The following is a 27,486-nucleotide window of genomic DNA, read 5'->3' as shown; positions in this document are numbered from 1 at the left end:
ACGTGTTTTTAAATGAAATAGATAGTAAAAAGCACACCAAAAACTGCGATGTGTTTGACCCCTCGCTGTGTGCACATGTAACTACATGGAGTTTGAACAGTGTTGATAGGAAACATGGGACACCCTGGATAACGTTTATCACAGAAATCTGTTTTATGGGCATCCGATGATTGGTTTGTCACCGTCCGACATTTTTATTTACCTCCCTGTCTTTCCTTCGCTCTAAACTTACCTTTTGATATCCTATATTAGGGGTCTGGGTGATAACACACGAATTTTTACCTGAGCAGTGAGATAACATACCTGGGTTGTTCATCTCTTCGTCCTACCCGTAACAGGGCAATCATTTCTGTGACTAGCTCGGAACTTGCAGGACTAACTAGAGGTATCGACGCCTTGGTAAGTACCAAGCAACACTACCTTAGCTACTACTTATATTGTTGTACTTATTACATGCCTGTAAATCGTATGGTTTTGTGCTAATAAACTGAACTGAACTGGTGTGTATCTATTCTGCTTTGCGTGTTTTAAGTTATGCAGCTTCTTCGACAATCATACGTCTTTCTATCACCGAAATCATTACATTTTAAATTTAAAAAATTGGGCGTTTCATTATTTGTCCTATCATTCGTAGTTTCCTGAGGGTGAGCAGTTAGACTCAATTGGTCAGAATTTGTAGCAGAATGGTTTCGTATTTTCAAAAACCTATACATGTACTTGTATCTATAAGTATATACACTGTAAGCTGGGCTGTGTCCCTTATTGTGTTTTCTTTCTCGACATTATTTCAAAACTGTTAAATATTTTCACAAACATATGGCATTTTTTTTTTTATACAAGCATTGTTCGCAATTTCCCGAATATTTTGTTTTTAAAATCTAGGTTGTTTGTGTGATGACGGAAGTCTAAACAGGAAAGCTGATCGTGCGGAAATTCAACCCATGTCTCCATGTTGTATATTTCCCCATGTACAAACCTAAAAATTAATTCCTTATATTCTCATATTTTATTGTACATGTATAAAGGTGTTTGTACACCAAACTGAAAGGTTAGTGCTTTTATTGAGACTTGCAATACAATGCACATTAACATAGCATAAATTTATCTTGGTCAGTGTAAATATTCAAAAATACCAAACGTTGGTTCCAACATTATGATAACTATAAAAGTATTTATGCTCAAACGTTTATCGTATCCATGTGGACTATGTATATTCTTTTTTTATTTTTAACTTGCATTGGTTTTTTTTATTTGTTTTGTCACTTTCCGTGTTGTTGACATATAATACGGACAATTACTGTCATAAAACCGCGTGGTCAATCACTATATTGACAGCCTTTCATCCTTACCATGCATGTCCGTTACATAATAGGATGGTATTGTGCATTCTGTATATATATCTCGTGGTCAGTGTGGGATAAATAGAATTTCATAGAGTGGTCAATAGCATTCTTTTGGCACGCTCCATGGGATACAAGGTCTTTGGAGGACGAGGGGTCTATTTTGGTCTTGGTTCCCTGAAATATACATCTTTTTTAATCTATTATGTATACGATAAACATATGAACTTTACATGTATCAATATGTCCTTTTGGACTTGGGGAAATTGGAATACTTACATTCAGCCGATAAGTAACGAGCAGATCAAAGCCCACTTAGAAAGTATAAAGGTGGGGTCCGAAAACATTGTGACGAGTCTCTCTGTTGCACGTGAGGGTTCGATACTGAAGAGTGGATATCAGTGTATAGCGGAGGTCTGGCCTCATTGTTGAATCCTACCGTGGGATTTGGGTATTTTGCAGATTGTACGTAGGAAGGACCCAAGTTACGAGAAGCATGACACGTAAGGAAGAATAGTCCCGTCTCTGCATATATGAATTGAGAGTTTTCTTTGAAGATGAATATCATTGGATGAATACTTGACCCAAGAAGATCGAGGTTTATTCACACGTTTATTTATAGAATAGGTTGACTCGGGAAATGAAAAAAGTAACATAAAAGGTTCTGTGATATAATCCGGCGCCTTCAATTGCTGGATTACCTCACAAACGAGCCTCGTTGTTTTTTTTAATGATTTTACACCTTTTTTCTGAATAACATAAAAGAGCGTGGTTAATTGACCTAAAAGAGGCGCACTCAGACTTTCAGAAGCAAACACAATGGCAAGACCTGGATACAAGTGAATTTTATTGTAAATAGGACACTTAAGTCTGCTACAAAAGACCTACTATACATATATCTTATAAAGTCTTAGACACATAAAATTGAATCATAATCCTGTGCCACTGATAAAAAGGCCGCCAGTATATTTGCCAAGTGTCGCTGAAGTTGAGGAGCCGTAAAGCAACGGCGTATGTAAATACAGGGAGATGGGATGTGCAGTGTTTTCTTTGTAAGGATTTGTCGAGAAAGATGTCCGTTGAAGGCTATTATTAACAATTTTAATCACTATATGCTTGCACTCAACGGTTACTTAAAACTTTCTGTCGTCAGATTCTATTCTTGAGTAAAGAGAATTGAATTCTTATTCACACTACAAATCAAATAAACTTCCAATCGGCTTAATAAATGTATGTGAACGACGAAAATCACAATACCAGGTTCATTATTTAAACTTAACTGCTTTGTGGAGAGCCAGTTCACCTAATAAAGAATTTAAACGCGCATCAATGCATTTTTTTAATTGTATCTACTTCCCCAGTTTGGTAATATCTAATTAATGAACCTTTAATTAAAGTTTCTCACATTTCAAACCCGCAGGTGCGATAAGTAATACATACACTCGCCAACCTTCAGGTCTGGGACTGGTGTATTGGCGGTCCCCATTGACAGCTCTCGTCACGGCCTGGGGATTTCTTTATACCCGTTTGTGCCTGTTCAATGGGACCCACAAATGCTAATAAGCGATAATCAGGCTAGGATTTCATGAGAAAAAATTTAGTTCAGCTTTGTTTAAGAAAGTTCTGTTTGTGGAAAATAAGACATTTTGTGTTATCTAGGAAGTGACAACCTGTACTTAGAACGAGAGAATGAGAACTTTTGTGTGAAAACAAGATTTAAAAAATTACCGCAGCAATTGCAAAGACGAAAGGTAAGAATACGTATAGTTATTGATCGAAATTCTTGGTATATTTGTCCCTGAAAACGCCAAAAGAAATCGTGAATTTTTTATTTTAAAATCAATACTTTTCTATGGTATATGTAGGTTTACATTTCAACATGGTGTTATGTAGAAACCATGGCTAAATGTGTATCTATAATCCTTAATGATACAAATATCCCCTGTCACGGCATGTGACTACACAGTAAAGTGTTTATATAACCAAGTTACTTCTGTCTTCATTTACAAAATATTCTGGCCCATGATTTGCGTTTGATGCACTAACCCAGGATACAGAATTCGTATTATTAGTGCTGTTGTGTGACGTTTCTGGTGTAGAATTGAATGTCACGTCATCAACTGAAGGTGGTCTAATGGTGATACTGTTTTACTGTGATCTAAAATCGTGTTGTCTAGTTTATTTGTGTTATTCCGGTATAAAACTACAGAAGCATAGAGTATGCAGAACTTACCCCCGTGTTTCTACATTGTTTTTATATCTTCCATAATACAAACTAAACCATTTATTCCGTATATACCGCCCATAGGGTCTTTTGTGATATAACCTGTTTCTTTCATAAATTTACGTGAAGTTAAAAGGTCACCTGTGGGTCAGTGTTTTCATCAAGAAATAAAATGCAGTAGCCCAAGTTTATTATTGAGCAATGTTTGGTAAGAGCAAAGATCATCGCATTAAGACGGGCTATTTACTTCGGGGATGATCCAATAACCTCTCTTCGCCTACAATGAAACCGGATACCACATTGCAACTAATATGCGATATTTCAAGAGAGAAAGAAAAAATCTTTGATAATTTTGGACATGGCATCACGATATCAAATAGTACACGGGATTAATGGAAGACCTGTGGGATAGAAATGTGAAATACTAGGTTCCAAGATGCAAATTGAAAAGAAATACTTTGACCAGACAAGCAAGTAACATGCCTGATGATTGAAGCGGTCTCATTATACGGTGGAACTGGGTATTTATACCAATATTTTAAGTGTTTATTTTTCATTGTTATGATTGCTAACGCGTGGCTGCCGAGATCATTTACTATAACGATCATAATCCATAAATATTGTTAATTCACACTAAAACGTTGTGATGCCATGGTTTTAAAAATTTCTTTATCCTTTTTATTACACTTCCACCCACCACTCATCGTAAAAATGATTTGACACAATCGCTGCTCGAAATGTTTAAAAGATTGTTTATTTTGGATGGAGTTTTATTGAATATTGCACCTTTCTTCCTCCTTGGTTGCTATGACTAATGAGCGTTTGATGTTATACAAATGATTTTAGATACAAGTTCTTGATGAGTTTAGCATTTATTTACGAGCTTTATGCATAATTCATACACAGAATAATAAGTTCCAACTCTCACATTATAAGTCATCGCTGAACAAGCATGACCTGCAGTGATCGACATAACTAGCTTCGCTGAATTGCGTTTTCAAATTGGGTGTTTTCATCGTTTGATGTTTCTTGATAAATAACGAACCCCGATTTAATATTCAAAACACGCGATTTGTTGTTCTCTTACTGGTATTCAGAAACTAGAAACTGAATATTGGGTATCTGGATAAGGACCAAACAGTTTCAAAGGTATTCATTCTTACGTGTATTCATTCACAAAATTCTGGTGGTTAACCTTGGGAAAGCTTTCCTAAGAACAGATATCTTTTATGACGGCATATATAGAACAGTGAGAGTGTTTACCTTGGTTTTTGTATCACTCTTTTGACGAACCCTTTGACTTTCGTAAATACAAAAAACAGACTGTTTTCTAAAGAAACAGAGACTTATCTTACAAACAATATTTATACAAAAGTACAGTAACTTTAGTATTTGGTAAATAGACCAAATAAGATTATAGGATGTCACATTAGTAAAGCGGATTTGCTGCGATGTTCCCTTGGGGATTCTCACTCACGTGATTTCATTACACCGAGCCCGACTCTTAAATACTGATTAATTTTCATTAACTAATGTGATCTTGTCTTCATATCAATTTTTTCCCATAAGATCAGAAATGATCTGTTCTTTTATTTCATAAAAATCAATTTCTTGATCAATATCAATAGCATTTGTTGCGTATGCTCAGTTGTCGATAGGAAACGGAAGAATAACCAATGCATAGATCATATCATCGCGTTGAACCACTTTGTACAATGGTCCGATGATTTGTTTATTCTTTCAATCCTAAAGGCCTTAAACTCCCCACATAATTACGGGTACCCTGAGAGACGTCTTGTCCAAGGTATAGATAATCTTGTAGGGTAGACGATCAATCAATGTTTGACGTGGTATTTCTGTATTACTTCTGTAGCTTAAGAGAGATTCAAGTGCGGTTTTGTCTCCAAGGGCAAATGCATGTAAACCACTATTTTTAACTGTTATGTAAGTTTGATGATTCACGGACCTAAATGGGATTTCTGAGTGTGTACAAAGGAAAATTATATATTCTTGTACGTGCCTTGGAAAAAGTTAAATACATTTTACTTGAAAATCGAATTTGAGGGAATTGAATATTTACCTTTCACTCAGTTCGTTGTGATAAGACTGAAGTTGAAGAGCTCGGCAGACAGGGCCCCTGACCCTTTCTTCCAGGATACCATTTGTACGTGCATTACAGAAACCAGTATATTGACATAATGTATGGGGGTATTGACAATAAAATAAAAAAAAAACCTCTCAACTGACAAATACAACCAGTGCTATTTATCACTCTTATCTTTCCGCGGCTTGTCAACACAATCTCCATTTAAAGAAGAGTTTCTCTGCACTCCAATTGTGAAAGATTTAGTCATCTACGGGTAGACATTGATTTAGGGAAGTTACCTGTAGGTACACGACTAGTTTGTGTATAGACGTTCTCGACCGGGAGGGACGGATCAGGAAAATAGTGAGTAAGGTAGGGTTACAGCTTATTGGGGGGGGGGGGGGGGCACCGGTGGGTATAATCTGGTGTCGACGGACATTTTGCGTTTTGTATGCTTATTTACTTATTCTTCCAAAAAACGTTGACCTTTAGAATAACATTATTAATACCCATTGCTATTTATGTGTTAAAACCAATGCATACAATAAATTGGCGTACATTCAAGTCAGGCACCGTGTACTACAGTGGGGATGGGTATATTGAAGCTTAATTTTTAAAAGGATCATACAACTGCACAGCTAGATCTCAATATTTAACAGACATTGCAGTGTTCAAGTATACGTATATCCGTTTCTGACAGAAAGAGGGTCGGTATTTCGCTTTGTGAACTTTTGTCAATAATTCTTTCGGGCACGGTCATTCTTCACAGGTACTATAAGTCAACGATCGAAAGTCAATCTTCAGTATCTAGATGTTGTGTTATAAAAAGTTGGATCCCAGTGGTTTAGTTGATATTCTCCTATACGTTCTTTTGAATTTGTAAAAATATGTAACTCTTCTTAAGCAACTTGGAGAAATTACCAGGAAATTGTGATTTTGACGAGAAGACGGATAATGTTGTTTAAAGAGCGATTTCTTGGCTTGTTCATCCATATTTGATTTAGTGACATTGTATAAGGTAAATAAAATACATTATATTTGTGTTTTCTTCGAAGATCATTATTTTTTTCGGTGACGTTATCGAAATCCTTGCCTTTAAATCCAGGGTGAGATTATACTGGGGTTATCCTAATCTACTTAATTGTCCAATACATGGATTGGAGATTCCCTTCTTCCCAATCAAACTTCGAGAGGTTTCATGTCATGCAATGTATTCATTTGGTATAAATGAGGACTATTAGATTTTAATTGTGCCATGCGTAGTAATATTTCCTTTTTTCTTTCAGTCCACATTTTGAAGATGTGAGTTGTCTGCTCTTCACTGATTGGGATAATTATATTTGTGTCTTCATTAGTCTCAACTTTCAACGATACAATGTCTTGGTTCAAATTTTGGAGCCGATCAAAATCAAAATCAAAGGACATAAAAGATGAGTACCAAAAGGAGCTGAAACGGGCAGAATCTTTAAGAGAAGATTCACACTTAACGGAAGCGGAACGCGAAAAACAAAAACTGAAACACACACTGTCAATATCCCGGTCTGGGAGATTCAAGCACAAAAAACGAGAACGAGGAGCGATTCTTGATCAACCGGAACTGTTTGATAAAACATTAGACAATGCAAATGGAGGAAGACCCACTGTAAAACCACCGAATCCACCATCCGGGCACTCACGATCTCCTAACAACACATGTCGAGATGTTCGCGATGTGTTTCAGTCCAGCTACCCCTCCCACGTGGCGGCGGTCTGACAATTTCATAATGTAGTACCAGAACGTGTGTTTGCAATAATGATTCTGATAATACATGCATTGATTACATGATCATGGAGATCATTATGTATTGCAGGAACATCAACACGTCGGATGTTAAAATCATATTTTGCTGCTGAAGAATAATTATCCCCTCCAATAATGTATTGTTGTAGTGTTGTCCGAAAATATTCTGTCTCAGCTTTTAAAAGTGCTGCCCTTCTCGGTGTACAAAGGTCAGACTGCGTGGATGTAATTTGTTACAGAGAGACCGACGAACTGCTAGGTCATCACCTGTAATAAATTTAATAAAAACATGAGGGGGTATACATTATCTCGTGCTTCTTGTTTCTGCGACCTTGAAATTGCCACGTACCTGTAGTTTATATTGCTACATACAATTTGTAGTTGTTTAGAATCATTTCTTATAATTTGAGTGTAGAGGAAGTTGTAGAAAATATTTTCTCATAACTGAAATCGATGGAAGGAAAGAGATGCAATTGAATCATTTAAGGTGATAAAGTGTGTATTTGGCATTGCATGACTCGTATTTTTTTAAATGTTGTTTTTGTTTTTTAATTTACGTACTGAATCAAATGATATGATACGATGTCAGTGCCTTTTTGACTTTTCTTTGGAAGTTTTGGTACCTTTCATTCCTATTTACTAAATTCAAACAACTTTAAGTTAACTCGGAAAAAAAAAATTAAAATCGAGATTAAATTTGACTGGAATGTTGAAAGAACTAAGCTCATTATATGAAGAGATTTGTGGCTCTTGGTTTGTTAAAGGACATTGGCAATATGTTTGCTGAAATGATTTTTCACTTTGATAAGGCTGTACAGAAAATGACCCTTTTTGATCCTATATAGAAAGTATTTAAAAGGAATATCTGTGTAATGTGCGCCATTGTTCCTGCAAATGAAAAAAAAAAAATCAATTTTATCTGCATTCAACAGGAGAGGTATTCTGCAAATAATGAAGTAAAAAAAAGTTGTTTTCACATGATTTACTGCTCGACTATTGTTGTAATTTGTTTTGAAATCACAAAGCTACTTTCACTTTAAATAAGTCCAATATTGTAAATTTTTTAAACAATATTACCGGTATAGCCATTAATAGCCAACATGGAACACTGGTTAATCTAATCTATGCAAATTATAAGTTTCTGGTAAATATTTTGAAAGTGCAGTTAACTGTTGTTTTGTGCACCGATAGATTAAGATAACTGGTTTCTTGTTTATACGACAGATTTGTTTGGAAGGATTGTTTGACGTATAAATTCATTCAATTCTGCTTTGATTATATGTGTTTGTACTATACATGTTTTTGTTTCACGTAATAAATCTTTAAAACCGCGACAACAATCATATTGTGTTCGTTTCAAATGGCAGCGGATAAGATAGAAGCCATGGCCACTGGATATCTGTCTAAACATTGACTAATCCACACCAGTTGACATCAAAGAAAACTACATCCCACCATGTCCGATAAGTGTACATCTATACTTTTTAATTGTCAATGTCTTTGCGTTTGTTAACTTTAGAAATTGTATTGATAGGCATATCTTCAAGAACGACGTTCTTCAATCGTAAATACTGCACGTAGGGACACAAAGCTGCTTGATAGATATAGAGCGTCTATTATAAAGACTGTAATTTCCGACAGTAATGAAAATATAATTTAAATATAAGAAATTACTTTTACTTTTGAAAATGCATGAGGTTATGAACAGCGACTCTTCACGCTGGGACACTTAATGAAGTGCTAACGCGTTTCAAGAAAAATATACCGGCATGAAGCTTTGCACTTCATACCTTCATGTATTTTCAATTTTACTGAAATGTATTTCTTACATGTACTTGGCGTTCTTGAAAAAGGAAAAAAAAAACCCAACCCAAATACATTTTGTTTAGCTGAGTTTGAGTTTGCATTGAGGTTTTTTCTTCAATACAAAGAACAAACACTTCATGCAATGTTTAAATGTGAAACTGATTAGTTCTTAAATTTACATAAAGCTTGACTGAAATCTTTGCCAATGTGGTCTTGTTTTACAGTATTTGGCGAAGTTGATCCCTATCATAAATAAACCCCATGTGTCAAGAATGTGCAGAAGACCAACAGTTGTACGTTTTACAATGTACACGTGTGTTTTACACGATAAAGAAACATTTTATATGAAACATTGAACATTGATATGGAAAGTACAACTTGATACATGTACCTTGTGAGACTGGATAAAAAGCATAAGAGGATCTAGGGATTTTAAAGTCTCAAATTAGACACATTAAAACAAAAATACATACCATCAAAAACCAGAAATAATGAAAGAATTAGATAAGCTACATGAGGAATATATTTTGGTTCCAACTCACAAAGCTTGCTGAATTCCAAACCTTTAAAATAAACTAACAGCGATACAATGTTGGATCCAGTAAATGCTCTACAAAGCCCCTTCCTTTGCTCCTCGCAGACATATTAACTGACTTGAAGGAGACACGTCAGACGTATTGTACCACAACATATGCGAGAAGTGGTGTAAATCAAATGTGGATTCTTAAAAATCTTCAAAATTTTGTACATTTGAAAAAAAAAATTCCTTAAAAAAGCAGCATCAAACCATATGACTTTTTAACACTTTACACGACCATTCCTCACGACAGATTAAAGATTAGCCTTTTGACATTATAGACAGCTGCTTTTCAATAAAATGAAACGCGGAAATATTCATGTCTTATGAACCTTATCAAACAATACTCTGATACACTCTGAAGTTGATATCTATTCTTCACTGACAATACCTACGTGATCTTTGGTGATCAAGTCTTCCAACAGTATGTTTGGAATTCCCATGGGCACGAATTGTGCTCCTTTATTAGCTGACACGTTTTTATATTCGTTTGAGACAGAATTGATCCAAAATCTTCTACATTAGAAGAATAGAATCTTTTGCTTTGGCCTTTAACTCAACATTTATGTACAAGAAAGATGTTTTATCTATTTAAAATGTTTAACATTTATATACAAGAAAGATGTTTTATCTATTTAAAATGTTTAACATTTATATACAAGAAAGACGTTTTATCTATTTAAAATGTTTAATTTCATTCGTATGCTGATTCGATGTATCTTTGTGGACTCGAAAGAAAAGACACCACAGAGTCTTCCATATCTGCTTCATATTTGGATATTCTATTGAACATAAATGTTAACGGCAAACTAACAACTAAACTCTCCATCGTCTACCCGTATTTACGAGTGTGTAGCAATATTTCATGATCACCTGAATATGGTGTTTATGTCTCTCAACTGATTCTATACGCAATATGTTTAGATGGGATTGGACAGAAGATGCTCTCATGCTACAAGTAATACCACAAAGAAGACTAAGACAAAGCTACACGTATGAGCAGATTTGGTATATACATGTATTCCTTATTTCACGTGACCATACTCTGTATGCACTAAAATTCGTCCCATCTGTTCTCCTTATACCCCTTTGTCAACATGGGGGAAAGGAATATGTAAAATAACTTTAATTAAATTCCAGACTTGATAAATTGGAATTGAATATCTAATCAATAAACTTTTGAAAATGTATGTAATAATTTCATTAAAAAAAAATATATATATAGTTTATTTATCAATCAAGGGCCCTCGGGGGCATGTACATGTTAACAGGCAATTAATTATAACAATGAAAATAAATAACAATCATTTAGAAGTACTACCGGTAATACTGACAGAGTTCACACTTCTGCACTGCACATATCTATAATTATATATGAAATACTGATAGACAAGATTTAAATTAACAACATGATAAATAAAATAACCCAACTGCTTCACACATCAATTTCTGGGATAGCAGATAATGATAGTGTCGTGTGAATACTTATATAAAAGAGAATAATAGCATTATATGAGAGAATAAAAACACAATATGTTGACCTGATTACAGGGAACACCAAGGGACAGTGCCTGTTAACAGTCTGGTAATAAATTTATTGTACCAGACTGTTGATCTTGTACTCCCAGTAACCAATACAGCTTACAAGTGTAAACTAAAGCAAATGTGTAGAATGCAAAGACATGTACTTGCAGTATCACCTCTTCATTTTAATTGAACTTACAATTGAACTTATAATTTGGTATATGTTATTAGTATTCATGTCATCACAGAAGAAAACAAAATAGGTTTTACACACTAATTACAAAGGCTAACGCCCATAACTGCGTACACCTAATACATATAATTAACGCCCATAACTGCGTACACCTAATACAGGTAATTATACGTTCTGCCCTAAAAAAAAAATTAGTAGCACTGAAGATGAGGATGGATAGGGGAGGGGGTATAAATACTTTGTAAAAGCCCGATTGTTTTCATTACATATAACACAGCAGGACCACACTGGGGTGGCTGTGTCACGGGATGAAAGTGATGCCTAACGGCCCGCTCTGGGCAAGATTCTCCCCGAGGTCATATTAAACACGGCGCCATCTAGCCCAGCCAATCTATTTCAATGCAATTTTTAATGCCCAACATGAAACATTCAAATAACATCTAACGGGATGACGATTTAAAATTGCTGTCAAGGCGTAAAAAAAAAATCACAGTGTACAGACAACGCATTTATGTCATTTTTATTGGGGTCTCTCAAATATACAAGTTGAAGTTCGTGATTTACCTTGAACTACAACTTATCTCTGTGTACATTACGAAGTAGGTTTTCAGAAATTGATGTGTACATATACATGTAATGACACTGATTATGTAACGCTGAAAAAACAAATAGTTTATGTGGAACGACGATCATCTGATGCGAGGGTGTGTGTGTTACATTTTAAAGAGGATGGACTATGTACGTATAAATATCTTATAGAAAATCTATTTTTGCCCTTATTTAGCCAAGGACAGAATGATAATTTTAGATGAATGAAATATAAATTCGATTGAACAATAAAATGCTTTCTTTGTTGTTTCATCTGGTGATGAAGGTAACTAGCATTGCAGAAAAAAGCGGGTTATGCAAATTTTTTCTGTGACGATTGCTTCCTTCATCACCCGATGGAACAGCTAAGAAAGATATTTTATTGTTTATATATATATATATATATATATATATATATATATATATAGAAGTGATGCTTTAAAACTGCAAAAATCATTATAGTTTATAATTCATATATTGGTATAATACTGATACTGTCCATCCACTTGTATATATACATGATTAGCAATTCATATATGTATGTACTTGTTTCCCCAACATGCTGCATCCACATGCAGTCTATATAACCTGTAGTTAATGTTGTAAACTTTCTTTCTTTTTTTGAATTTCCTTCTTTATAAACTGTCTTACTGTTATGCCCTCTGGGCCCAAAATTGGAATAAACTTATCTTATCTATATGAACTAGAATTAAGATATAAAATATATGGGTTATCCATTTGTTACGTGCCAAAGCACTCTTTGACCTTGAGGACACTCCATATTTGGTAATGATTTTGCAGATTTAAGTGGTACTAGAAAACCGGATCGAACTAGTTGGCAACAAACATGTATTTGTTGCATGATGAAAGCAATGATATGTCAATGTAAAAAGAAATATAAGAGAAAAGATTCAGTGAATGTAAATACTAATTAAAAATTACAATATAAAGTTAAGTTGTTGAACTAGTTTGTTACTTGTCGTAAAATAAAGTTCAAACTTTAAAGGTTTTAAATATAGATATTGAAAAATTCCCTCTGTTGTTGGAATCTATTCTTTAATACAGAGATACAACTGTTTAACATGTGACCTGGGGCAGCCTAGATCTCTGGCGGGAACAGGACAGGGCACTGCATGGTGGTGATCATTTGAAACTCTGTTTGATAGAAATGGTCGGGAGGGTAAAATTTGGAGGTGGAGTGAATTGAGGATACCCTGAAAATTGGGTATGTAGACAGGCCAGAATATATAATTTCTGATGAGTAAAGGTCAGATTGTTTTCAAGATATTCATGGTTCAAGGAGATTTTGATTTCATTGTCTGTTGCGAAGAGTTCCTGAAACTGTTCTCCTTCAGGGGTTTCGGATTCTATTCTTGTTTTTATTTATTTCATTTGGGAATGGGGGTGTCTGATTATATTCTCCGTCGGGAGGGGGGGTGGGTGGGTGGGTGGTGTCCTGATTTTAATCTCCGTTTGAGGAGGATTGTCTAATTCTATTCTACGTTTGGGACGCTTTTCTGATTCTATTCTTCGTAGGAAGGGAGACTCAACCTTGTCTCGGCTCCGAGCGGGAATCCACACCCGGGTCTCTTACTGTGGTCTGCTTTATGGAACTCGAATGTCTCTATAGATACAATTAAAGGGGTGCTCTGTGTACAAGTCTAGTACTCTAACATCAAATCACGAGAGATTTGTACTGTTGCCGACTATATTTAAGATTCGTGGAAATTCGAGATTATCTCGAGGTCTTATTCAACGTGAAACACACGTGTCACATTAACCGTAATCAGGTGTAGCCTACAGTGTAATATATATATATATATATATATATATATATATATATATATATATATTTATACAATTGCATCGAGAGATCCACTCTCCTTATAAAATATCTTAAACACTGAATGACACAGCGACTGTGTGGGATTGCATCAGTTGGTATAAGGAGCGCTTTAGGAACATAACAAAGCTTCTAGGGAAGTCGTTGTGGCCGAGTGGACTTACGCACTGGGTTTGACAATCTTGCTAGGCGGTGGGTGCTGTACGTCGCTGGTTCGACCCCAGGCAGGGGCGAAAATTTTCAGTACCTAGTTGTGATTATTTAGTGCTTTATATATATATATATATATTCAGATTTAGGTATTTGTGATTCTTTGAAATATAAAGCAAAAAAGGTGAATTCATGAATTAGAAAATAATGATAATAGAATCCATTTCCGTGATTCTGCTCTACGGCATTTAACTTATTTATCTCTACAAGTTACATAATTATGCACATGTAGTTTTCTAGCTACTAAAATACCTACATGCTAAGCGATAAATCAAACAAGTACATATACATGTATCTTTAAAATATGTTAAAGAAAGAAATGCTCTCAAGTCCACAGTTTTGATATTCTTGTGCGTAACTTGTACTTCATAAATACTATACATCATAGCGTTGTCTAGAATTTCCGATGACGACACGAACTCAAATTCTCTTTTTTTTTTTTTTTACTTCATCAACTATTCTACATACCCTTATGAAATGATAATCACTCTTGGGGGTATAATTAACCCCTAAACCCATGAAAATTATTTTACATTTACTAGCTAATGGTTTTTGTTTTGTCGCATGTGCTATTAGTTTAGTGACGTCAATTCGTTATGACGTCACTCAGTTACGTTAATCCAACGCATTTTAAAAATCCAGATTTAGAATGAGTGGAGACTTTACCCTAGAAAATCAATGTTTGCCTTTAGTAGACAGAACCAACGGAAAATATACGAAGTACGTTGACAAGGAAGAGAGTGATGGGGTGTTTAGTTTGAAGTCAGGGATGAGCGTAGGAGAACGACTGACGGTAAGAGAGAAATTACTAAAACGAAGGCAAAGGATCGTGGATGTTCAACTCGCAATGGCTCTTCTTGGTTTCATATTGATGCTTGTGGAAAATGAAATGTATTTTCTAGGATATATCACAAAATCTTCTACGATGTCCGTTGTCCTAAAATCTCTGGTGTCATTATCCACCGTTGTGCTGCTTGCCGCCATTATTGTTTATCACATGACAGAAATAAAACTGCGCATGACAGAAAATCACTTAAATGACTGGAGATTGGTAGTGACATTCCCTTACACCTACTTTCAGATTTTTCTTGAATTAATGATATGCTTTCCTCACCCTTTGCCATTTGATACTTCTTTTCGAATCTCTGGACTAAAAGGTCAAACGGTTTACGCTTCATCTGATGCGCTCATGTCAATCTTAATGATTTTACGTTCTTATCTGATTGGCAGAATGCTTGTAGTTCACAATAAGTTTATATCAGGAACAGCAACACAGGGCCTGGGGGCTTTGAACAAAGTCAAAATTGACGCATTTTTCCTGTTCAAAGCACTAATGTCATCAAATCCCGGAAGCGTTTTAATAGTCCTTATGATTTTTATATTACTCGTCAACTCATGGGCCATGAGAACCTGCGAGACTTTCTATCAACTGGAGAAAGACAACTCGGACTACTGGAATATGATGTGGATGGTATCAGTGACATTTCTAACTATAGGATATGGTGACCTGTACCCCGTTAGTCTCTGTGGACGATTCGTGTCCGTGGCCACTGGTCTGATGGGTGTCGGGACCACTGCGCTTCTAATCACTGTGTTAGCTCATAAATTAGAACAGACACGGGCTGAAAAGTACGTATACAACTTCGTCATGAGGGCACAGATAGATAAAGAAAAGAAAATGGCCGCCGCTGACGTCATCAAGAACTGGATACATCTCTGTCGTCTGAGAAGATGTAATAACGTTATTGATGACAATCAAATTCGCGTACATGGTAAACTACAACAGGCCATACGTGTCATGAGGGAAGCACGGAACCAGCAAGATTCCATCGGGGAGTCTACCATTGGATTCATCGAGTTAAGTAAGGTGATCAGAGATGTAGAGCAGAAGACAGAGGCGGTGCAACAATCCATGAAGGACGTGAAAAACGAACTGCTGCAAGTACAGAGGACATCCAGAGACTTGCAGTTAAAGCTTCATGATATACACCAAGTGTTGGTTTTCGGTCATACAAAATAAGCGATTGTGATTAGGCGTGATACCAGTAACACAGGCGTGATTTTGTGACAATATACACAAGACCAGTTGGTATGATAATGAAAAACTACTTCAAAGTCTTGTCCAACTTTATTGAATTTTGTTTAAATGTCACTTGAAATATTTTTCTTTGAAAATGTTTGAAATGTAAACAGTTTAGTACAGTGAAGATTTTAAAGCATTAAAATAGAGACATGCTTTCAGTCTTGAATCCCTCGCTTTCTCGTCCACCAGCTGGTTGAATTGTTCAGATTGTGTTACTGTGAAGTGGTTTTTCCAGTCACCCACCTCACCTAAAAATATGAAAATAAAACTAAATGTATCAACGTCTCTAATTAGCAAATTGGAACATGGTCAATACCTACCAAATTAATTTTCTGAAATATTTTGACTAATTATGGAATTTCTACAACTAGTCCCAAAGAACATTTTCCCTTTTATAGAATTTTGGAAACTTCATTGATCAAGCATGCATTTACTTTACCTTTTCTGTAAATGTGTGCATTTTTTTCAGATTTCTTGCGTTCTTTGACCACGGAAATGCTGCACTGAAGAGCAATGTTAGCCGCGCTTTCTTTGCTACAGGATATACCCAAAAATTCAGCAATTCTCCTCACAGCTTTCTCTTCATCCTAAAGTGTGATTTTCTATATTAGAACCAATAAAAATTGAGGATTATCTGCTCTGCACAACTATGGAATATTTCAGGAATCTGGTAATATATGAGGTATTTAAAATCCTTACCGTCTTCATCTCCTCGTAGATCAAAACAAGAACATTGTTTGACTTGGAGACCATTTCCCATTCAAATTCATACTTAAACCAATCCCCATAGATGAAATCTGCAGAGGACATTAGAAAGAGAGAAAGTGTGTGTATGTGAATTAATGTCAAAAATGAAAGAGCATCTGTACATGTTGTTTTCAGGATAATGCATGAAACACGAGAGGTAGAAATGGACATGGCTTCCTCGATATCCTCTGGCATGCTTTTTCCAAGAGTTATGGACGTGTTGCCTACCATGTAAACCTGTCATCTGTCAGATTGAATTTTGGCTAATTTCTAATGATTTCCAGGGGCGGACCCAGAAATTGTGATTACGGGGGGCGCCACTTTATGAGGCTGGGGGTCGCGTTAAGGCCCCCAGTCATGAGTGGGTCCAGGGCGAAAATCCTGAGGTGTGTGTGTGTGTGTGGGGGGGGGGGGGGGGGGGGGGGGGGCGAAGCTCCTGCATTTTGCAGATTTTGTAGGCCTTGAAATATGTCTCCTATTTAGTCATTTGTACTACTTTCTATCATTTTTAATAAAGTGAAATTAATAAAATGACGCAAATTTTAGGGTTTTTTGGGGAAAAGATTAAGTTCTTTTAATAAAGTAATTCAAGAAATCAAAAGATTTTGTCATTTATTTCTCCGGGAGTGGAAGAAATCATTGCTTCTTTTGTCGTTTAGTACATTTTTCTAAACAAGATACCACGATTTACCATACATTTGAAAATTTTAGGGGGCCCCCCTTAAATCTGCCACTGATTTCTCTATACATATATTCTTTCCATGGGATCCATATTATTATCTGCTTGAGAGGTGGAGAGATAATATGTTCACGACATGTTTTGTCTGACCCAAAGCTTAGAGTTAATTGGACAATGTCAGATCACTGAAAAAAATTCATGTGCAGACCATGTACTAAAAGTAAAAAGAGTTCTACATAGGCATAATGGACACGGAGGTTGTTTTTGCATGTACATCCCAAAGCCACTTACAGAAAAAGGCAAATCATTCTTGTCCAGGAATAGAAAAAGTATCAAAGTCTCGCCAAGGCCACATTTCCGCTACACGTGAAATCGGCATTAAGCACCTGTGCTGTGTAGTGATTTGTTTGTAATTTTTTATTCGCCTCAATCGGGAATTTTTTTTTATTTAGAAGCGTACAAATTACGTCACTAGCTTTAGGTGAGGTACCACAAATCTAGACATGTATTGGGCCCAGAGTCGTAGATATAGCGGCAATGTTTACCGTGGCACGCGACCACTGATTTTCAGGTCATATCCGGTCCGACTTTCATTTTCTGTACCGGTACTTGGGTGGCAGGGGACAGTTTCTTTGGTTTTGAAACATGTGGATAGGGGGTATACACCAAAGTCAGATTATGACAGACTAATGAAAAATCATATTTCCCTTTTATGTCCATACTTGTATTTCATATTAGTGTAGTTAATAAATTATGACCCTAAATTACATGTAATCTATAAATACTGGTGCTGGTGCACAAAACATGCTCTGAGCAGGTTCCCCTTTTTTGCTTTGATTTTCCCTCATTTGGGCTAATCCGCACCACCCCCACACCATCACAGTACCAAACATGGGGATTTAGACACTGTGCACAATCAAGAACCCTATCTGCCCTTCTCAAAAATCTACCTCTCATATGGGGCCATCCACCTTCCCTCACAGCTACAGACCTTTTGCTAGACCCTGCATGTTTTCACCGGAATTTCTTCAGCAACTGACCACGTGTCTTAGTTTCGTATTTGCACCCATCTATATGCTAGGAATCATGGTGACACCTACATGTTGTATATCAACATTTTTACTAAGCACTCAGCTACATTTGACATGCATCCTAAAATTATTGTATACATTTTTACACATGTAATATCACTTCAAATACGGGGTAATTCCATTTTTTGAAAAAGTTGACCGGGCCTATAGTGCGAAACTGTCCCCTGCTACCTTGGCGAAAGTGTAGTCATTACCTGTTTTGTGATAAACGTGTTTGGTTTGAGGCAATGCATAAACCGAGAATCGAACCCGGGACTTCCGGTTGTGTTAATTAACTACTAGGCTAGCGCAACCGATGTTGCGTCATGATCCCATCCCAATGTTACGGGGACAATTTCCAACTTGATAAAAAGTGAGCAATTCATGTCCAACTACAAAGCATTGACTTTTCTGTTTAATATATTTTCTTTGGTTATAGAACATGTTTATTTCAAATCTGAAGGGTGTATTGTAAAACACAATATAACGTCACAATCATTTAACATGACTTCACAATCAGCTGTTATTTTCATTGCATTGAAAATAACACATTCAATGGATAAATTACAGTATTTCACTGTTGAAAATGTATTAAATTATGTTAATTGTTAACTTTTAGCACTGGAATTTTTCAGTGACTGTAGTTCAAGTTTGATGGCTGTGGACAATCTTGAAGAGTCGCGAGATTGCACACTCCCTACCTTGTGGGAAAATTATAGTTTGAGCCGTAATGAATAACTGCAGTCTCCCTTTTTGGGGAGAAAAAGTACACCCCCTTTGATCAGTTTCTCGATTCATCGTGTTAATGGATCTAGATTATCACAGGAGAGGACCTTTTTGAGATCAAACTTTGATTTTATGTACAATCATGTTAAATATTCATGAGTTGAATTTGAGAGGAAGGGGGGGGGGGGGGGGGGGGGGGGGGGAAGGCTCAGTAAATTTGGTTGGCTGCTTGACGTAACTTACATGTATAAATCCCCTTAAGCCGAGGATACATTTTTCGCAATTTGTAGACTTTTAAAATTGAAACCACGTTTTCTGTTAGCCATAACTCAGCGTTCTGTGTCCTTTTAGGAGTGAATTTTAATCCACTAGAGCAGTTCTTATGTCTACAATGCAAATCTGGTCTAACTAGACTGTTCGAGGTCTTACCACTGCCATATCATAAACATGTAGTCAAACGATTAGCTATTTTTCATTTATGAGTTACTGATCTATTTTGTTAAAAATCAGGAAAAAAACCATGCTTGAATAGCTATTCAAATAATTAAGAAATTTTAAATTTAATGATTTTAAAAATACATGAGGGTATGAACTGCGATGCTCCACGCCGGCAGGTGTGACGCGTGGCAGTATTTTAAAAAATGACATTTATTTTTTATATTTACATTCTACTTTCCATTTCTGTCTGAATTCCAGCCATTAAAATAGACATGGTGTCTGTATTAGATATATCCCGAATTCAGTTCCGTCAAACTCCCCGTCGGGGCCTCATTACGTCACCTTTTTTTGTGAACAAACGAACTCTGGTGGAAGTTTGACAGTTCTGTATGTCAAATATATCAGAAAAATGAAAAATCTATTAGACAGTTTGACACTTGCTACATGTACAAACTTTTCTAAAAATGATGAAAATGAAAACTAATTTATATTTCTATAAGTAAAACGAATTGCAGTCTGGACATATAAAATGTAATTCATTTCCTTGATTCCTTAATTAAGTCCAAAACAATGGGAAATTTGTATTGAGTTATATGGATGAGATATTTTTCAACTTTTTAACATCCTATTTTTTTTTAAAAAATGTTTTAAAGGAATTTTATATCAGTATTTATTACAACCAAGTTAAGACAAAAATATATATCAACCCACTGGATGCATCCACTTTCTGTTTGTGTCCCTAAAACTTCATTTGTTGATTTACCTGATGCGGTCAGATATTCATAATTATGATGATATTACATTTTTCACATACTATGCCAGCCCAAAATAGTAGTGAGGGTTTTGACAATTTGAATAGTGTACGACTCGAAGGGTATAGTGTAAAAAATGTAGCTTTTTATAATTATTCTCACTGTCGGATTTTAAAAAAGAAGATCAATATAGGCCTATTACGTTTCAATGGAGCAAAGGGCGATCACTGCGAATACGCTTCAAATGCTGTGGTACCGTAATGGATAAGCTGGTCCCTCTTCCCACAATTGTGTTTGCGCATTCCCTACATTGAGCAGAATTGTGTAAAGGGGAACCAGGACGCCGTTTCATCAATAAGTGTAAATTTTCAACTAACTAAGTCTTACGCCGACTACGTAAATCTAGTTACGTATAATCTTAGTTTAGCGCAAACCGCTATTCACGAAACGACGCAAATACATGCGTACGTTACTACTCGACTAAGTTTTCAACTAAGCTTACGTGCTTAGTTACCGCGTCCTGAGCATGCGTACATCATACTTTCGGGGTTTTTTTTTTTCACTTGTCGTCTGGACCAAAATAATGAATAAAAAGAATGCAAAGGAAATGCACAAGCGGAATTGGTTGGAGACAGAGGTGGCCATGTTGGCAGAGGCAGTAAAATTTATATATTTTACATCTCTTCTTCTTCAAAAAGTAGTTGTTTTATGATTTCAAAGGTTATTATATTTTAAGTACATGTAGGTCGACATGATACATCTACATTGTATATAGATATTAACTATATATTTCTACTTTAATTGGATAATTAATGCAGACTCATAGGCCTAAATGTGTTTGAACAAATTGAATATGTGTGCATTTTTTACAGTTTGGGATTATATACAGGTACGTACCATCGTTTTGCAAAGTGACGGCAGGGGGGGGGGGGGGGGGGATGCAGATGGGACATAAATTAGATGTTGGCTTTTCAAATAATCTTTTGTACTATCTGCAAAATCCTAATTCGGAGGTGGGGTGGAGTGGGTGGTGTTGGAATCTTTTGCAGTGATTTTCACTTTTTGTTTCTCTCGGGTTTCATTTTCTTCAATCGTGGGGGTGGTAGAGTCTTCTATCATGAGTGCCTCAAAACATTTTCCTACAAACATCATGTGTGTGGGGGGTGGGGGTGGGTGGGTGTTAGACTATTTCTATTAATGCTCATGATCATACTTCACTAAATAGTTTTTATTCATAAATACCTCTCGTTCACTTACAGTACAAAATTTAAAAAAATCGTATTGTTAAAAAAAAGTGGAGTAGCAACGCAGGGTGTCCCCCTCCCATTCACTCCGATTCGTGCCTGATATACATGTACATGTGGGTGTTTTTCTTTATTTGATAACATAAAATCTATATCTGCACGGATTATCCTGCACATCACTTATCACCGAAATTTGTCAAGTATCAAACTGTTACGAAGACCTTTTTTTTTTTTATTTGGAAGAACTTTATTATCATAATATAGTTATATGATGTATCTCTTAAGACGGGATATTTTTTCAAGATTTAAGATATACAATGGAAAATAGTAGATCTTAAAGTCACTGTTCATGAAATATACATTACACTCCCGTAAATCCACCCACCATACGACAGAGATCGAATTGAATCGGGCTCAGTAATCATTTGGTCCAAGTTAGTCAGAGCGGAAGTTTTGAAGAAATTTATAAATAGCCTACATATAATACAACAAAGTGAATGTTCCCTTTACTGTGGACTACTTTACAAAGGAATTTGGGAATAACACTGTACATTCATGTACAGATAGACACTTGTGAAAAATAATCATACAGTAAAGGCAAGCCATAAATTTACTAGTTTTCAAAGGGAAGAAACCCTTACAGACTTACATATTTATCGTTGTAAACGTCTAAAAGCATCCTGTCTAGAAAAAAAATCGATCACGACGCAAAGCTCGTCGGTAAAAATTCCATATATATTTACAAACAGCTAACAGTCGGCCATGATTTTTGCTTGTGTAGGTACTTACGTAAGGGTTCGACCTGACGTAGTGTTTCTACTAGTTAGTAGAAAACTTGCGTAAATTCTAATCTTGTAACGCCATTTGATGAAACGGACTTACGTAAAATATTTAGTCTAGTCAGAAAGTTACGCCAAACTAAGCTTACGCAACTAGTTACGATGTTTGATGAAATGGCGTCCAGACTCCGTAATGTCGTTCGCTTAACAAGTGTGCTAACCCGGGTTCCAACTCGCAAACGAATGCACATTTTGTTACATTCGTTATATAATATGTATGTGAAAAGTTTGTAGAAGACAAAATATAGCTATACAAAAGAAATATACAGTGTAAGTATACCCGTGGTCTATGCGAAATCTAACAGGAAGCATAACCATCAAGGATATCAGCACTGAGACAATCTCAGACTGTTCACTACTATCGGACGGCGAAAGGTTAAGTTCTTATACTGAACGAACAAAGAATTGTCACAACAATGTTTCATACGCACGCTGTTCACACTTCATGCACACATTCATGATTACAATTTGCAAAGGTATCAAAGGTAAAAAACATTGGAATTATAAAGAATGCAAAATACGAAGGCTTACTTCCTGACATAAAGTCGGACAGATGATCCCCCCAATCTCGATTGAAGTAGTCTTTGAATAATGGTTCCTTCAGAAAATGGTGGAATGCCGACACCACCACGTCCCTCGGATCACGAATGACGTGGATCGTCTTTCCACCTTTTGTGATGTGGTGTTCTGGCAGATAATGGACTGGTAAGTGTGTGTAGATAATTCGTGGGGACGATAAAGACTCCAATTCCGATATATCTGGCATCAGTTCCAGAAATGTCGATGCTTCTTTACGATGGTCTCGCATCATCGTCATTGTAAAGCAGTTTAGATAGAATTTCATGTATCCAGTGGGTCCCTGGAAGAAATATTGACATCATTATTTTCTATCTTCAGCGTTTAAGCAGTTTAGGCAATTTCAGTAGAATGCATGTTTATTGGAATACAGTGTATATCAAAATTACTATTCATGCTATTCATTTGAAGTCATGGAGGTAACTTCTCGTGGATTGTCATACAGTTTCGTAATTTCGTAATTTTAATATTCGTAATTGCTGTATATTGAAGCATTACACGAATTGTGTATTTCTATAAAGTTTTGAATTCGTGGGTTAGGACATCCAGGAACTCCACAGTAGATATCATCGTTCCGATAACAGTGTGCCCCTGCGCTTGATCGAGCGTGCAAGTTTCACTCACGGACTGGCCGTGTGGTTTCAATAACAGTGAGTTTGGATGACCACGCTATGCAATTCTTTCGTTGTGACTGGTAACTGACAACAAAAGTAAAAGTTCTTTCATTGAAATCTATGAGAATTTACACGTTCGATCTCGAAAGCGAAGTGTCATGATGCTGTTATTGGAAGGATAGTAATATCCTGTCAATGTGATCCATATAATACACATTCCTTTCTACACTGTAAATTGACAATTTTGTGCAACTTTCATGTGTAATTTCGGCAATGAAAAATTTGCTTTTTGTTGTTTTAACACAAGCTTATATACATTTAGATCATATGTATATAATCATATGATCATCACACCACAAGAAAGTGTTCTATAATTCCGAATCCTATCTTTTCTTTTACAAATCCAACAAACAAAAACAAGTTCCAAGCGGAGGCATATAGAATATGTCAAATAGTACACGGTTGTATTTATAATGTAGAACTATGGTTACAAAAATTCTTTTTGCTTGATAACCGAGATCACAGTTGACTAGTTTTCACAAGGAATTTTATGTATCCGGTCATTTACGTGCAGTTTCTTTCTTTTGTTTAAAAATTCTTTCATAGACAAACCTGTCCTAGTAACTGAAATACAGATTGTTAGTGCGAGAGACAAATCAGAAATACACAGAGTAACCATTAGCTATACAGGCTTCTATATTTCTATATATGTTCCTTCTAACCTGATTTAGGATAGGTGCAAACCAGGATATCGTCCTCTCTCGTCGATAAGTCATGTATATCATTCAACCGTTTTGTTGTGTTCGTTGTAAAAGGGTTCAGTGGGGGAAGAGGTGTACCATCCGGGCATCTGGGCAACGGTTTAAAAGACATCCTGAAATACGAATACAATACTTCATGTAGTGTTACTCTAGATGTAATATTCAGATAATAAAATGTTTTATTGGTTTGTTAAACAGGATATGAAAGTCGCAATTATTGCAGAAAAATGTATGTATAACCCGCGTTATCGTTTTCTGCAGTGTTTGCTACCTTCATGTTCCGTGTGACAAACCAAAGAAAGGCATTTTATCATTCATATTCTTTTGTATCATATATATTTGTAAGTTATTTAAAATCACCTGACATAGACTTGTATCCATATTTGGTAATTTGAACGACGGTAAATTGATCAAAGCTTTAACTTCAATTTGATATAAAATCTGTATCCCTTACTCTTTTTGTATTAATTTTCATCTGAAAAACCTCTACCATTTATTACGGAAAGTCGACAAAGAGAGTTACCATGACAATCGTAGCGTCACAATTCCCATGAAAACCATATATGATACTTTTATAATGAGTTACAGGTACTATCAACTACAAAATATATAAAAATCAAAAGCAATTCATAGATTCATTAATTTTCAATGACCCATGCAATCACTAACACTAGAGATGAAACAAACTATGTCTTCATTAAACTGTTGCAAATAACAAGCAATGAGTTTCAACAGAAACTTAGCTGAATACACACAGTGAATGTAAATATCGGTATATATATGTCAAGAATAAAAAGGTGACGATAACAAACAGTCATCAATCTCATGGCGCCTATAAAGAATACACCATTAAGAGCTGAGCAAACACAGACCCCTGGACGTGTACCAGAGGTGGGATCAGGTGCCTGGGAGGAGTAATCATCCCCTGTCGACCGGTCACACCCGCCTTGAACCCTATATCTTAATAAGGAAATCGGTGTAATCCGTAGTCAAAATCAGTGTGCCAAGATAGGCCTAACAATCGGTATGAAACACGTTAGACAACATTTGACTCAGTGATAGGTTGTATTCGTAAACTAGATCTTTATAACGACTATAGAATAATGCATATAACGTAATACGATTAGATATCTTTGAAGTAGTGTAGTAGTTTTAAATTTTTTGTGGAACCTTGTACATGTATTTTATCTTCTTGAAGTGTTGCGTTGTTTATTAAAGGTAATTAGTGTTGTCCTTTAGTATATGACCAGATTCTAATTCTATGGATTAGTACTAATGATTTACACTTTTAAAATATCCAGTATACTATTCACGAATATATGCAGTATATGCTGAGTAAAATAGTTAGGGATTAGGAAAAATGGTAAAAATAAAATGTGTATCAAGTGTAGTCTTTTATAATAAATCGTTGGGACATATTTTTATGAATTCATATATTATCATTTAACACGTGTAATATATTCTGGGTTCCTTTAAGACCATGTTTTTTTTTAAATAGGTTATCTTATCAATAATATTTTGAAAGTATAGTTTATTACAATACATGATACTACTACTAAACTTTGCAAATTGATGGTGCATACAGGTACATTAATTAATATGGATCATATCGCTACCGAGGGACTCGTGATATATGGTAACGTGGCGCATTTTTAATACAATCCAATCGGTTTGTGTTTTTGTTGTGTCAAAAAAAAAAATATAAAAAAAATAATGAAATGTCTGACAAATAATGTACCGAAGATTGGGACACATTAATTCACACTCAGGTCATATGAGGAGGATTGATGTTAAAGTATTAAATAATGGCCATGTTTACGATTGTTGAAGGACGTGATGAGGAAGTGTCATCTGCCACAAGGATAAGTTTCTAAGTTAGTTACCACCACGTGGCTAGAGTATCTTCCACATGAGGTCCTTAGCTTTTAGCTGAGTAAAAACAATCCCATACCTTTAATTAGCTTCTTAAATCTCCCAGCACTGACCTTTTACCTCTGCTTTCTTTACCTATATTCTTCTTTTTTAAACCAGGATCGATGACTCGTAAATTACTATCTGAAACCAAATCTCGTAGATTGTGTCTATATATCACGAGCCTGAGGTACACATGAATATTTATGAGATACGTCTAAGTAATATTTAGAGTATCCTTGAACGAGTGTATCTTCCGATACCAGTCGAGGGGGCGGAGCCCCCGAGACTGGTATCGGAAGATGCACGAGTTCAAGGTTACTCTAAATGTTTTGTATCATTGCGCTCAGGAATTATTTCATCATCTTTAATTATATAACTGTACTCTAACAAGGAACTGCGTGACCAAAATTTAGACCAATCAAAACTCATTATCGAAATAGCATGTTTATCCGATACGGTCGAATACAACGCTTGTCACTTTTTAAGCAATAACCACCATGAATGGACGATGGCTGGGAATTTTTGCTCTCACAGTTTGCAGAATCCGTATATAGCAAATCAGATACATGTTGAAGATTCGTTGCAAAGTATGACGCTCGATCTACCGGGACTAAAAAATGAACCTCATGGATTTCGATATAGGAGATATTTTGGATATGATGGAAACTGATTTGAGTGCGCCAAATTTCTCCAGTCCTGAGGTGGAGATGAAAAATGAACGATTTGAACCGGTGTCCGATGATGAAATTCAGCGTTTGATAGACTCACAAAAAATCTTAACACTCGTAAAAATACTAAATGGGCAATTGAAACGTTCAACAAGTGGCGTGCCGCACGGGACAATGTCCCATGTTTGACCGAGATGAATTACT

General features: G+C 35.8%; 1 protein-coding gene and 1 pseudogene across 11 annotated transcripts; one reads left to right on the top strand and one right to left on the bottom strand.

Moving 5' to 3' along the window:
- On the top strand, positions 1-16,407 carry LOC125683433 (small conductance calcium-activated potassium channel protein 2-like). 11 transcript variants are annotated; one of them, XM_056142347.1, is made up of 4 exons: positions 99-399; positions 3,000-3,091; positions 6,937-13,343; positions 14,814-16,407. In XM_056142347.1, exon 4 carries the CDS (start codon positions 14,821-14,823, stop codon positions 16,189-16,191), a length of 1,371 nt encoding a protein of 456 aa, XP_055998322.1. In that variant the 5' UTR covers positions 99-399; positions 3,000-3,091; positions 6,937-13,343; positions 14,814-14,820; the 3' UTR covers positions 16,192-16,407. The 11 variants fall into 11 exon arrangements, with proteins under 11 accessions (XP_055998323.1, XP_055998322.1, XP_055998320.1 ...); XM_056142345.1 differs by having other exon boundaries at positions 226-1,843; XM_056142349.1 differs by lacking the exon at positions 99-399 and adding an exon at positions 1,921-1,938.
- On the bottom strand, positions 16,285-26,624 carry LOC125683434 (sulfotransferase 2A8-like; annotated as a pseudogene).
- Positions 26,625-27,486: the final 862 nt, after the last annotated feature.

This window comes from Ostrea edulis, chromosome 6 (assembly GCF_947568905.1).
Source record: "Ostrea edulis chromosome 6, xbOstEdul1.1, whole genome shotgun sequence".
Taxonomy (NCBI): domain Eukaryota; kingdom Metazoa; phylum Mollusca; class Bivalvia; order Ostreida; family Ostreidae; genus Ostrea; species Ostrea edulis.
Note: the sequence above shows the minus strand (reverse complement) of the source record. Positions and strands in the feature narration are given on the sequence as shown.